This window comes from Calonectris borealis, chromosome 11, assembly GCF_964195595.1.
Source record: "Calonectris borealis chromosome 11, bCalBor7.hap1.2, whole genome shotgun sequence".
NCBI lineage: Eukaryota > Metazoa > Chordata > Aves > Procellariiformes > Procellariidae > Calonectris > Calonectris borealis.
Window position 1 is genome coordinate 16246342 of NC_134322.1, and position 15460 is coordinate 16261801.

Here is a 15460-nt window from a genome sequence, read left to right on the forward strand (position 1 = left end):
ACCAAACAGTTCAGTTTTAAAACAAAAGGACAAAAATCTACCCAAAATATTTACCCTGCCTGCAAGTGGATCTGTAGCCTTTTCTTCTTCCAAGTCTTTTACCTGGTTTTCTGGTACAACTGGCAGCAGGCCTCTGATTCTTTCTCTCTCGGGCTCCTGTCTTGACTGTGTGCCACTGGTCTTTCATATCCATTGAGTACCAGGCCCCATCCAAAATATTCCATTTCCATGAAGCCAAAAAAAAGAAATTTCAAGATGCATTTCAAAACGCATATGGTTCCATACAATTTCAAGATGTATACACCTAGTAAACTGGGCTTCCAACAATTCATCTGGCAATTACGCTCTTTTTCCTTGCTTTTGATCAGATGTGTTTCTTACAGAAACCTAGCAGGACAATAATTATCTCACTAAGGGAGATTTACAGTACACAGGATTTGGATTTCCCCCAGTGGAAATCCTAGAACAAAAGACATAGCTCAGGCATTGGTGGATTTTATTTGTTATTCAAAATTGACTCTGAGAAACTGGGTAGTTAGCCACACCGTGTTACAGGATATGATGCATAAATCAGTAAGAATCAGCTTGTCTTCCAGATTCTGGATGGAAAGTGTTTAAGGTTAACAGAGTTTTTATTTGTACATCTGGTTTCAGGTAGTTTTATTTTATTAGAAATTAGAAAGCCAGAAACAAACATGTATCCCTAAAAAATATTAAGTAAACTTTAGAGCACAGCTATCATGGGGGGGGGGGGAAGAAAAAAAAGCGCTCTTTTCAGATGTAGAAACTTCACTCCATTCCCAAATAGCAAATGTGTACAATTTGAAAATGAAAAGTTGTAAAAACTCCTTTTTGATGGTGTTTTAACGTTATCATGACTGAGATAACCATGCTCAAAAATAATTAGTTTGCTTTACTTTCAAACTTATTTTTCCTTAATAGATTTGTAACATCATAGCCCTCTGGCTATGAACTTTGCTTCTGTCATCATTTTTCCTGATGCTCCTGAAGGTGTTCTGCTCTGTTCCAACTCTTCCAAACTTTTCAAATTATTTTTTTTTTTTTAAACAAACACAAATGCAGTCCTTTCTTGTGTGCTTTTATTTGGTCTGATAATAAACACATTCTCCTTCATGATCATCTCACTGCTCAGCTTTGGTATACACAGTGAAGCTCCCTGACTCCATGCATGTGGTGCGTCTGTGGCAGAGCAATGTGTTACGCAGCAGGCTTCTAAAAAATTGCAGCTGCTCAGCCAGTCCTAGAGGGCTTCATCCCACACACTTTCCTCCTACAGTGGCTTTGGGAAGATTTTCACTGTCAGAACAGTCCTTTATTCTGTAGGACAGCTTTATCAAAAACAACATCTAGCACGAAAGCCATAGTGGTACCTCAGCTTCGCTGTTACGAGAGGAAGAGGATTGCCAGCCTACCTAGGAGGGGTGCAGTGCTGACTAAAGGTGTCCAGCTGTTCTGCAATAAGGGTCAGGTAAATGCTTAGACAGAAAAAAGAATTTCAGCAAATGTATCACTGAAACATAAGGAGGTACTTCAGGCATGCGATTCCTCTGCTGGGCACCTTTGACCACGGGGTGTTAAAAATACATACAGAAGAGGTGAACATAAGTTGCTGAGGCTGCTGCCATAAGCATTTACCCGGCAAAGAGCAGTTCCTGGTGGAAGGCAGCACTTTAAAGAACCCATTTTTTTTTTCAGAACATCAACACTGCCACACCACCTAGAATACTTTCAGTCAGTTATGTATCAAAAGTGACAGCACTTCTAAGTTTTAATGATCAGCCCCATACTTACCAGTAGATTGATTTTTTTTTTTTTGAACAAAGTCTGGTTTTAAAAGTTTGGTTTGGACAGGATGCTGTTTATCACCATTATTTTATTATTTTTTGAAGACAGTGACACAGTGATACAAATGCTACAGAAACATATTATTTTGATGTAAAATATACATAGTAAGTGTGATTAGTATGGCAAGATCATATTAATTTAAACAATTTTATTTATCTGTCTCAATCTTGAAATACATGGACTATATCTCTACTTTATTAAGCCATTTGCTTATTTGAATGTCTTAATTAGAACATTTTTCGAATGTTAAAGCTTGTTAAAAATTCATTTGTAAGAGCAAGGTCTATTAATCCTATTGTTTTTACAGAATTGGCTTCTGTAGTCAGCAGTAGTGTAAGTATGAAATGGAGTGAGCAAATGTAATGCAAATGGGAGATGCCACAGTTAGGTCACTCAAGTCCTCTGTGCCCAGATGGGGAGGACAATGATTAGACTTTAAGGTCTGAGTGCAGACATTTTTTGTTACATGTTTGTGCAATGCTAAGCACAATGATGAGGCCCCATAGTCTTAGAGATAATAATACGATATGCAGTTTCTTTGTGCTGCCCCACAATAACCCTTAACCCCGAACTTAGCCCTTTATTGTAGGGGAGATATATTAGCCTGCACCATTTGTGCAGTGCTTGACCTCTCTGCTGAGACTGCTAATAATACAGTTTCCAACAAATGCCGAGAGTGATGGCTGATTTTTATGACTGGATAGACTTCCAGTAAACTGAGGTCACCATACTCCATGAACAGAGTTTCAGAGGCAGATTCTGGCTCCTTGTTACACAGAGAAGTGTTTAGCATATGCTTACCAAGAGAAGAAACTAATTCTTTATATTTAACAATGAAAGCAAAAAACTCACTTATATCCAGAGTTATAAAACCTTTGCACTAATTGCACCAATAATTGCAATATTTGACAACTGTGGTACACTTGGAAAGGTGATTTGAGCAGGACTACTGTGTTCATATCCCATTACCAGGCTCAAAGTGGCCTTAATTACATTGTTTGTATGAGACTACTTTATGCTGCTTTTGGACAGTATGACTAGTATCTCTGGGGAGTATCATGAAAAGGTCATGTGTATCTCACAAGACTATCCAAAATCCCTAGATTTTTAATAAACACATTAATTCATGCTAAGTAGCTCACATTCCAGCTACAGTTCTATTTTTAGGTTATTTGTTGTACTTATATAAAAAAAGTGTCACCAGTTTCGAAGTATTTTTAAAGATAGAAGAGAACAGCTGTTTTTGTATGCAAGAGGCAGTTGGGGGAAGGGGCTGCTTCCATTTCACCACTAGCTACCAGCTAATGGAGCTGCAGGGAAGGAGCCAGAATGTGGTAAAGTGACCCATACAGTAACGTGAGCTAAATGCTCTGGAGTGAGCTGGGGAGCTCATCATTAAGCTGATTGGTTGTTTTGGCCTCCTGGGAATCCTAATAAAATCTTTAAAGCAAAGCAAGTGCTCATTATTGAAATAGTACATTGGAATACCTCATGTCAGCAACAATCTGATCTGACGGTTTACTCTTTAGTCAATATCTGAGCTTTTCCTAAGGGATAACTACTTTTTGCTATTGCAGTGTCGAAGGGCCAAAAAATTACAGAGACAGATTTGCCCACGAAAAACAGAACAGCCACTTAAAATTACTTCCATGTCCTGAATACCGCAAAAGTAAGCTCTCTACAAAAGGGTGGTGAAAGCTATCAGCCATAGCTGTGACAATCCGTAATAGTTGCGGACAAATTGCAAAGACATTCTGAATTTAGCATCCAAGTCAGGGAAAAACCTACACATGTCTCTTTTCCTCAAGATTTGTACTGGAAAATGCATTTTCCTATGAACCCTGAGTGATGTTCTTCTGTGTACCCACATTCAGAACAGACTATGTATAAAACAGTAATAAAATTTTGCAGATATAAAGCAGGCTGGCATGAATGAGGTATATGGAAGCATGACTGTTCAAATGCCAGCTAGGCCAAAATTTTGGGGTCTACTAGATGTGCATTAAAATTGTGTCTTCATCCAGAATTACATTTTTTGATTTATTAGAAAGCTCCAAAATAAGACAAAATATTTTCTTGTTCAATTTTTCAAAAAGAGAATATTTTAACTGTAATCAGTTTGATTTTTCCTCTTTTCAGCCTCTGAAAATAACAGAATTAAAGGCAAACATCATGCGATATTTTAAGCTTTTCCCCTATTAATTTTATTTTTCCTCCTTTGCAAACTCTATATCTTCTCAGTATTGAAGAATTTTTAAAACAGTAGAGGAAACATGAACACTACATCATTGGGGACAAAAAGTTTAAAAGATGTCAACGTATTGAAATTTTCTAGCTTTCAGGCAGTTTATATATAGGTGTTACAATAAGAAAATTCAGGAGCCCGGGAATTGAAAATCTAGTCCAAACAAAAGTCACTGGATTAAACAAAAACACATGGCCAAAAAATATCTTGCAGAGACCAAACAGAAGAAAAATTATGTAAACCAGGCAATAAAAAGAGATCACTTGGGCTGTATGTTCTCTACCCTTGTCATATTAGGAACACTATGAAAATGAAACATATCAAAAGATTTAATTATGCTACGAGAAAAGATAGGCTAATTGTGTAGACTAATATTGAAAGCTATATATAATGTATAGTCTTACTACATTGCCCTATGCTGCTACAAAATGGCATTTGATCTTGTGGGACCACAAATTTCCTGTCACTCTAATTTCTTTCTTATCACTAATGATTTTTAATCAGAGCGATGTTTCCACAGTACCATTTACCAATAGAGAATATACGTACTTAAGCATATTATTATGAGAAACAGGATAGCAAGTTCATTGCTTAATTACTTAATAGAAAAATATGTTTAGACCAAAGATATAATGAGGAACTAATGAGTTCCCAGGATAGCTGAAAATAATGTTACAATACAACCTGCATATTTGTGTTCCATAAGTTCTTTTTGTTTTGCATACTGTTCAGAGAAAGACTTAAAACTCAAATCAAATCATGTTCTCACAAATTTGCTTCAGCTTTAATAACAGTGATTAAAAGCAAACTTATTCATGGTTAGAAGTACACATAAGAGTATGAAAATATACTCAAAAATTCTCTAAATTCTGTAAATTATTAAAAATAAAGTTATCCATGGTTTGAAGTTCACATAAGAAAATTAAACATACTTTCAAAATGCTCTAAAACTTGAGTCATACCAAATGGACTGAGCATATCTGCAAATCCAAGACATGCATTAGAATTTTTAGGTTCCTGAAAAATCTCCCCAGCCATTTGGAGCCCGCTGGAGGGTCATGGTTTTGAACTGCAGTCATGATTAATTGACTAGGTCCATATTTGCTATAGGAATTAATGCAGTGCATTAATTTAGGACTTTTTCCCACTGAAAGTAAGCCCACTGATTTTAGCAAGTTTTGAATCAGGTTCTCCATAGGCACACAGAAAATATCTACCTACTTTCTCTATCTCAATACTTCCTAGGATAAAATTGCATTTTCTGAGGGATTAACACATTTCATGGATAATTAATCATTCCTTTCATACTAGATTGTTTTGATCTAGACTTACAAGATATACTTGCATACTTCAGTAGTTGCCCACTTGCAATCATAGCAACTAAAATTACATAGTCAATATTTAACCTGTTTATCTCACGATAATAGACAGCACTGTCAGCAGTAAATAATCCATTAGAATAGTATGCTTCAGTTAAACTCTTTGGAAATATGTACTATTTAAAGGAGTTGCCTGCACTTCTGTTAACTCAGATTTAGAAAACTATAAACAGAGAGGTAAACATTTTTAACAGCTAACCCTCAGCAGATAACCCTCATTTGAAAGTAATTTATACTTTCTATAAATGTTAGCCCATAAAGACCTGAGGACATGTTGTATTTAGTCTCAGTGAAACATGTTGCAAAAATCTCGGCACAGTTTACTTAACTCCTCTTATATATGTAAACCCTATTTGACCTCCTCCAAGACACTTTCAAATATCATATTCATCTTCCCCTTCTGGAAAAAAACCCAGTACTCTCAGGATTATAATACGATTATAATTTTCAAGTCCTTATGAGTGCAGAACCAAAAGATGCACATATATTAGGAAATCTAGTCAATTCAGTTTTGAAATATAAGTGATATAAATTTTTATTTCCTTTCACAGTTTGAATTTGATTTTTAAAAAATAGCCTGTAGTTTACTCTCAAATTCCTCCAAAGTCCAGGCCACCAAAAAACTACTGTCTGTTCTATGTGAAATGAAAAATTTATCAAAACCTGGGACTAAGTTTTAAATAACAATGAAGTACTCCAGGCACTGTGTACTTTTTAAAAGCCGTACCTTTTATCTGAGGGCACATCTGAGAAGAAAACACAGATATGTCTCCCCGATGCTGGGCTATCCATATTGCAGAAGGCAAGTCACAAAAAGGAGTCAGGTGCCGGATAAAGTCCATGGGATCTGTGGAGGAAGACAGTGATTCCTAAAATTATGATTGCTTATGATGAAATAAAGCTCAAAAGCTGTCAAGTATTTTGGAAAAACTATTAAAGCATATAAACCCAGGGAAACACAAGGCAGATATCCTCATCACACTTGGCAGTTGTTTTGTGAATACAGGAGATCTTCTCTCAGCTTTTGTAGGCTGACCAGCCATACTTGCCAAAAGGCAAAGAAAATAAGATACAGCAGTGGCCAAAAGGGAGGGAGACGACTATATGACTTGGAGCAAAAATTCTCAAAAGTAGAAGGGCTAAAGACACTGACTGAATACACATACCTGTGTCCTCAGGTAGCTGAGCAGGATTTGTTATCTAAAAAAGCTGCAATTCCACAAAGAGTACCACACTTCTTGCATGCCTGACTGGAGATATTAGTTTGGGTCCCAGGAGTTATATAGACACATTGGTAAGGCTTCAGCTGGGGCTGATTAGCCTCACCTGTTCCTGAAGTTAATTGGCCAAGGTGGAACACCCTGCTAACACCATTATGTTGCCCCAGTTTGGGGGCTGGGCTGTCCTGTGGTAACTTTTGTGTTCGCTTCACGAAGTAAAAACATGCTGTTACTTGTTGCTACTATTTATAATTCCTGTTTAAGCAACTGGGGGCTGAATCCTAATTACCTTACTGTAGCGTGTGGCACTTCTCAGCCCTGCACCAGTTTCAAAACAAATATCACAGAGTAAAAGCCCCTCTCTGCAAATACATCTCATTTCCATGAAAGCTGCTTTTCCTGAAAAGTAACATCTGCGAACTGCCACAGCAATGCCTGCAACCAAAGAACAAACTTCCTCCCTCACTGCCATCACCACGGCCTACTTAAGGGAAGCTTTATGATATAAACACCAACTTTAGACCTCAGTTTTGCTTGTCTCGGAGAATCTTGTGATTCTCGAGCAATTCTGCTAGTTGAGTGGCACATTACATGTGGGTGAGCTCAGTCCCAAAAAGCCACTTGCAGTGGCCTGTTCTTCTGCCTGAATTTCACTTGATCAAAATATCATGCTAACCATCACAGTCTCAGCACACAGACAGTTGGTTAACTTTGTGGTTAAGGTGCACATACATTAGAGCTTTTGCTGGCCTGACTATGCTGGCAGGTAACGTGTGATTTGTTAAACTTACAATCAATAGAACTAGGCTGACAAAAGCATTTCAATGTAGAATAAGCTACTTCACGCAAATAGACTCATCATAGGAGGAAAAAACATAGCCAGGTTATAGCTCTTAAATTCTCTGTATCCTTAGCCATGGTTAATTACTGCTGATACTGCTGTGCTGTTTTCTGGGCAAGCATGTTGGGCCACATTATGCTGAAAGTAAGTATTTCAGCCAAGCAGAGAAATGTTTTGTCAAAGCTATGCAAACCTGCAGTGGGGAAAATGGTCTCATGCAACAGGGAGCCGTCCTATTATAAAACTTGGGAGCAGTCTACAAAGCCTTACGTCAGTATAAAATGTCACTGAAACATCACAGAGAGGCAGCAGTTCTGCACAGTGGGTTGTCATTCATTCACACAGGCCATAGATGAGTGAATCAGCATAGCATCTGTGACCTTAGATGTGGACTCTGACCTCTGAATCTACCCAAACCTTGCAAACGCAGGCCAAAACCCCAAGTCAACAGAGCATAGATTTAGCTTTACATCAACCTGACTTATAATGTTTACCTAAAATTTGCTGAATAGGAATAGTCTTCAGAAAAAAGACGAGATTCAGTATAAAAGACTGTGCCTTCATCTGGCATCTGAAGATTTCACAGGGTGGAAATCTGGAGAATGTCATAGAAGAATAATAAAGATTAACAGTTCAGCATCAGACATAGAACGCTCTGCTGGGACTGTGTTCACGCCTGTTGCTCTATGTTTCCAATTAACTTGATTTTGGAGCAATGGATGCTGTCCAAAGTTTTACATAAATAACAAATACAGTGAAAAGTACAGATTTCCTGGGGTGTTTTAATTTAACATTAACCAGATGCATTTGCAATAAAGGCTGAATTAAAAGTCTGGTGCCTTAAAGCAGGGAAACAATTTACAATGGGGAACTTCCTATCTAGAAGGAATACGCCCCAAGAGATTCATATGTTGGCTTGTAACTATTCAACATGGCCAATGTTTTCAATGCTTTTAGCCAGGTCAAGCCCTATGGTGCATTCATCAGTCATTGGTATGAAAATCTGGTTATTAGGTTCCCCAAGGAATATGTATTTATTAAATGTTCACATTAGCATAATCTGCAGGGCCTGCTCAGGCACAAAGTCTATTGAAATGAATAGAATTCTTCCTGAAGAAGGTATCCTTCCGTTTAGTTAGCCACCAAGAACTCAGATAGTGCTTTTCACTCACAAATCTCACAGTGCTCCACAGTGGTTGGGGAGCTGTGGTTAAATGGGAGAGCAGACACAGAAGTAAACTGAGCTGGTGAAATTGATGCTTGAAGGAGCACAAGCAAGAGCAGGGCCTGGCAGAGATGCTGTCGGGGGCCCGATCTGCTGGGTCATGCTATTGCACAAGAACGAAGGGAAAAACATTTCCGTCAGCAAGACTTTGGAGGGCAAAGGTAGGGATGAATTTTCATACAAATAGGTGCAAATAGTCGGGTCTAGGCAGGCACTACCTTGGAGATTCATCTTTCACTTCACATGTCTCTATATGTGATTACGATTTTGGCATCCTCCTAAATAATTTCAAATCAGACTAGTAATGTATTTTGCACAGAAAGTCAGGATATTATACACTGAAAAAGGGACAGTATATTGTAGTAGATTCATGTAATTCATTAAGAACCAGTAACTTCTCATGGAAAACAATCTCACTGAGTCTGCTGAGAACCTATATTCTTTTTTCCTGCTTCCCTGTTCTCAGTTTATTAAGAAGATTTGCATGACAGCAAGCTTTTTTTCCTTTAAGTTCATTAGTACCAATTCCTTCTCCTTCATCTGAAATTACAAGCTGCTGACTGTGAAATCGCAGTTCCTCATGATGAAAGAGAGAACATTTGCAATAAAACAATTAAAAGGAAGAACGTCTAAGGCCAGAATGAAGCATCAAGTTTTCAAACAAAACAAAATACTGTGCTTAAAGCTATAAAAATTACGTTTTCTGAAGAATTATAAAGATAATTGAATCTTTAACCAATACTGGAATTTTCTGGCACTTTTTCTACAGCTTGCTGGGAAATTCTTACTTTGGAAATTTCCAAGAGCTCTCTTAGATTTCTCCTAGTGCTTTCTAGGAATTACACCAGTCCGTTCTAGCAATATTCCTGATGCTTTCTAGGAATTCACCTTCTGCTTTCTAGCAATTCATTCACTGCTTTCTAGGAAATTCCCCACTACTTTCTAGGGCTTCCCCATCTACACTCTAGAAATCCTGATACTTTCTGGGAATGTCCTGTCAGTTTTCTAGGAATTTTTCCTACACTTTCTTTGAACTTTCACAGAGTGTTCTAGGAATTCACATGCCGCTTTCTGGGGATGTTCCTGATGCTTTCTAGTACTTCTCCCCTCACTTTCTATGAATTTTTTTGCAGCTTTCTAGAAATTCCTCTGTTCCTTTATAGGAATCTTTCCATCCTTTCTTGAACTCTTGAACTCACTGTCAGGGAGCAGTAAGAGAAGGGCTGCTTGGTGAGGGAAGCTGTGAGCAACCACAGTACAGACAGGACCACAACTCATGGCACCTGGTTGGGGTAAGCAGAGCATAGCTGGGACAGCGGCTGGTTCCATCAACACCCCAGCCATCATCAGGCAAATGCAAGGAAGCAAGTCATGTCCAAAGTCAGTCCAGGAAATCCAAATGAGTATTCAGGAACAGCAGGGAACAGGGTTGGAAACAGGCACATCTACTCGGTGTAGCTCATGCAGGCACGTTTCGCGGATTAGAAAGCACTCTCATTGAATAATTTCCACACTCAATGTTTTGTATAATAACCTAATTAGAATTTCTGTATTCCCTATCAAATGATGTATTGCTATAAATTTTTAACATGAGAAATTCTGAAATGTTAATTTCAGAATTTTCCATTTATAATCCATTACAGAATTTATTTAATAATGGGATGTAGGCAAACTGTTTCTTCTCCCCTCTGGAAATGCGTGAGAAGTTATTCTGATACAAAATTATTTCATCATAAACTTAATTTAAAGGTATGGTTTCTCGGATTGTACTTACTTCTGTTTAGTACATTACCTACATATCTTACTAGTCCTACAACATTTAAACCATACACTACAACTTACTATCATCAGTTCTGTTTAGTCCATGTGGTAGAAAATAATTGTTAAAGGTTCCACTACAGGATTCTTATACCTGCTGAAGTTTAAAGTTGGTTAGTACAAATATTTGATAGGGTTTTCATTACTACTGATGTGTTATTCAGGACTGGTTATAGACAGTTGGCCAGCCAACGTTTTTCAAAATATGTTTGAATGCCCTTGGATTCACACAAAGTCCAAGTTAATGTCTAGTGTGGGAGTGAAGATTATTTACTGTCCTGTCTTGACATTTTAGGTGTATCCTCATTGCATAATGAAATATGAGACACATATTACATAAAAGCACATTTTTCCTATGAGCTTCTACTACTTTAAATTTCATTATTTAGTATTTCATATTTAAAAGGTACACGGACAAGAGAACAAACCTTCCTACACATCATTTGCCAGCTGCTACACAAGCTGTTGAAATACTTGCGCATATTATTTTCATTGCTCTAAAGTTTTGCACTGATTGTAAAGGAACTGTAAGGTATTTCTTTCAACCTCCAATATAATATGAATTTAGAGTTTCTCTTCAGGGTATGTCATACATATAAAAACACAAAAATGAAAATGTAATACATGTAAAGTACTGATACCTTAAAAATACCTGTTCTAATTTTAATGCTATGTTTTTGGAGACAGTTGTTCACACAGTGTATGGGAAGGTGTTTAAAACTGTGTCTGTAGATATGGCTTATGAGTCATTCACACTAATCTTTGCTACAGGTGCTGTAGGAGAGAAAAAAATCTAAGAGACAAAATCCCTTCGATTCAGCATATGCTTACAGTCATATAGAAAACTATGGCATAGCTCAGTTTTACTATCACCAGGCTCTTGATGTATTTGCAAAGGCAGTTAAGAAAACTGCCTTTAGTAAATACAATTTCAAATTCCTAATAAAACCTCATTTCCAGCTCTTTATAGATCATTTGTATTAGTCTGAAGCAGACTGAAACCCAGAGCACAAATCAGCCAAGGTGCCAAATAAGTTATGAAAAATGTCTTCAGGAAATTAAGATGGTTTTGATAATGATCATTTGATAAGTATTATTCTGAGAATATGGCTGTCCAACTAAATCAGCAACTTAACGAAAATCAGTGAAAGTCTGCAAAAGCATATAGACCTGATTCTGTTTTCATTTGCAATATGGTAAATCAGGAGCAAGCCCAATGAAAGCATTAACGTTGCACTAAGGTAAAACTTGTATAAGTGAATGGAAAAGCAAGGCAATATTAGGTATTTTTCTCTTCAGAATGCATACTGAGAAAACTTTAAGTTTCTGACATGTTCATGTGAAATAGCTGTGATACCTAATTTTTAATCCTCTGAGATCATATTCACATGATGAAGCTACATTCTCACAACAGAAAAAATGTCCACAAACACACATGTGGGTATTTTTCTGATGTCTACAGAATTCAGAAAAATGAAAAGTAGACAAACCAGCATTTTTGGTGTATGAACATGCTTGCTAGGATTTAGAAAAAAACATTTCCTTGCCAAGCTCTCCTCCTTTCCCCAAGTCAGAAACAAACATCATAAAATAGTCTTACATAACTGCCAACCAGATTTTCTTTTTAAACATAATTCAGCCTTTGTGTCATAGCCAAAACCATTCTGTTTAACATGTATCTTCTCATCCTCTCTCCATGTTTGATTACACAACAGGCTCCTGATTTAAAGACCATTGAAATCAATGGAAACATTCATATTCATCACAAATGAAAGGTTTTCCATTTGAATTACAGAGATGGAGTAAGAAAATCTGATATAGTGTGGCTTTCTGTAGATTATCAGTGCAGCCAGTGGCAGATCTGTGAAGAACTAGGTGATACTTACTTCTCCCTAGGTGACATGGAGCTGGCCATCTCCTATTGCAAACAAGTACTGCCTGTATTTGAAGAGTCAAAGGTACTTTTTGTTTGCTCTCCCTGTTTGTTCTGCAAGGCACCTAGAGGATGGAGAGGTTTCTGTAGGCATTGGGAAATAACATGAGCTACAGTGATCTAAGAGTTTGCTCCCTGCACAAGACTGCATTCACTTCAATAAAATTGCACACACCTAACAGAGCGCGAACTGAGCCTTCAGCTGCACCTTTCTAAATAAAACCCTTCCTCCCACACAGTATCAATCAGCTGAATGGTGATGCAAAGAACTTTCCAGGAGAGGTTAGTTTAAAGGAATTACTATACCCTCCGGTTTGACTTTTTTTCTTTTACAGAATTAATTATTTGAAATTCTGCCTACTGAAATGCGTTCTGTTGTCCTTAAATTTTAAGACAATTGTGTAACCATTTTACTTCAATAAATGGATTTCTTAACAGCCAACTAGGAAATCTCACAGTCCATTATTAATTAGCAAAAAAGTATCTTAGGTAGAACCTAGATTATCTGGAGCATCAGGTACTGATTTAAAAAATAAAAACACCATAGTACTTATTTTTTCAAATTTTGCAAGGCAGAGTTATAGCTCCAAAACTCAGAGGTAGTCACAAAGAGACAACACTGCTCACCAGAATGGGAAATACATGCCCTGTATTTCACAGAAAGGATGTACCATGTGTGCTGAAAAGATGAGATTAAAAGTGTTCAAAGAGCACTTTGTAAAAAGTGGTTGAGACAAGACCGTAGCTGGCAGTGTGGCTTTGGCCTATTCCACTTTACAGAGCAGGCTCTGATCTGCACTTCACAGAACAAAAGTACGAGTAAAAAAATTACCTCTCTGAAATGCACTTGAGCCTCTGCTGGTTATAAAGCCCTGAAAAGTCAAACAAGATAGACTTTTTTTTACTTTAAAAAATCTAAAATTAACTTCTTCACAATAACAATTACACCACTGTGATCAGTAATGAGGCATTTTATGTCCGGATTTGCCTCATAAGAAATATTCAGCAATTTAGAAATTCTCATTTCTTTCTTTTTTGAACAGGAAACAAGATGGCTTTTCACACATAAAGCTGCTCTAAGTCTAGGGGAAGGGAAAGAATTATGAGACAGACATTATATAGAAAGGACAGCACACTTTAAAATTACGGTCAATTTGCTGGACCTCCTGTCCCTGTCTCCCAGCAGTTGCTAAAAAGCGGGCTGTGATGCAGCGCTGGTGCTTAGGAAGGGTAGGTAAGCAGCAGCTGCTCCATCTGAGTTCCTCCACAGTACCAACAAGAGGTGCGACTATAGCAGATGCAATCTAGAATTTATATCAGCTGTTTTGGATACCAATAGTAAGAGTTCACAGACCACATAACCTTTTGGGAAGTCAAGTGACTCAAGCGGCTAACCTGTGCAAAAGCCTCATTTCCCGAGTTTGCTATACAGAAAGTTTGTGTGTGCTGCAGTCAAAGCTCCTACCTGCAATGTAACCAATCATTTGTGCTGCACATTACCTTCCTCACAGTGCAGAACAAGAGTTTGGGGGGACCCCTGAGAGCTCCTAAATTGATCTCTTCCACTGGTTCGACTTTCATGTAAGTGAGCTGATGTCACCAAAATTTAAGAAAACAACTTGAACATTGACTCAGTATCAGTTAACATAAATTGAAATGTGTGTACTTTATCTGCATATCTAAAATTTAATCTCTTTCAGTGGACCTATGACTGATGTGACAACCTGAATAATACATGGAGCAATTTCTGCCTGAAGAGTAATCGCAGCTGGGCCAACTAGTGTCCTGAACCTTTTATTACAGACAGCTTTTCCCTCCATAAAACTCACAGGATAACCCTTTGTGAAGCACGTTCTATCATACCATTTGGCCAGTGGATGGTGTTTTGTCCTGTCTTACTCATGCTGAAGAAAAAAAAAAACAACAGGAGCACATTCTTCTTATTACAGCAACTTTCCAACACTTGCATTAATTATACAGACAGTGGAGGTTATGCTTTCTACTGATTCATGATTGGTATCAATAATTAGTATCCCACGCAAAATATAGACTACTTAGGAAATTCATAGAAGACAGCAGAAATGAACAGGCCTTTTAAAGGGTTGGATTTAGAAGTTCTGTATGCCTGAAAAACACTCTTCTTGCCCTAATGAATGAGATGCAATTAAAAAAAAAAAACAACAGAAAAGTAAAGAGAGCGAAAGAATCATCCTCCTCAGAGAAAGCTTTATAAACAGAATGGTTTCTGGAAAAGAAGGTTTGGAAGCATAAACAAGGAATCTGCCTACTGTGTTGAGGGGAACAGTGTTTTGCCTACAGTTTTTGGTAAATAAAAAGGATTTAGCCAATTAACGATCTGGCTTCAGCATCGATTTCTTTTTGTAATGGAAACAGCTTGTAAAACCCTGAACATACGGAGAGTGCAGGCTGATGTCTACAAGTTTCAGTAAAATACTCAGTACTGTTATATCTGAGAACTGAATATTTGTCTAATGACAGAATGTAATAAATTGCTTCTCCCTCTTGTTTAAGAAGGATTGTGAAGACTGGATTTTGAGATGTCCTTATTTGCCCTATCAGGCAATTTGCCAGTATGCTTCGAGTCCTTAACACAGTAGTCATTGGCTTTCTGCTTTATAGAAATATTTAAAAGACTGTGGTAAACTAGGAAGTAATTTCTCTATGTTTTCCAGCATTAGGTTATTCTCTGGCCACTACAACATATTCTTTACAAACTGATCCCGCTGCCCTGTTTTCATAACACTAGTTAAAAGTGAATGACTCAGCTAGCACCCCAACATATCAAGTACTAGGCCAGAACCAAGAAGTACAATCCTGACCCAGACCTCTTGAAGAATTGGAATTGGGGCGTTTGCTTAGACCCAGCATGAAGCCTTTGTTTCCATTTAAAATCTGATACTGGCTGAAGGGAG

The 15460-nt window shown here is 37.6% G+C and overlaps 1 protein-coding gene across 2 annotated transcripts in view; it reads left to right on the forward strand.

Moving 5' to 3' along the window:
- Positions 1-15056, forward strand: part of AQP9 (aquaporin 9) — a 47910-nt gene extending 32854 nt beyond the window's left edge. Inside the window, exon 7 of one of the 2 annotated variants that reach the window (XM_075160200.1) lies at positions 14228-15056. In XM_075160200.1, coding sequence (XP_075016301.1) covers positions 14228-14255 — 28 coding nt within the window. In that variant the 3' untranslated portion in view covers positions 14256-15056. The remainder of the gene's footprint in view (positions 1-14227) is intronic. The other variant, XM_075160201.1, reaches the window with a different exon arrangement.
- Positions 15057-15460: the final 404 nt, after the last annotated feature.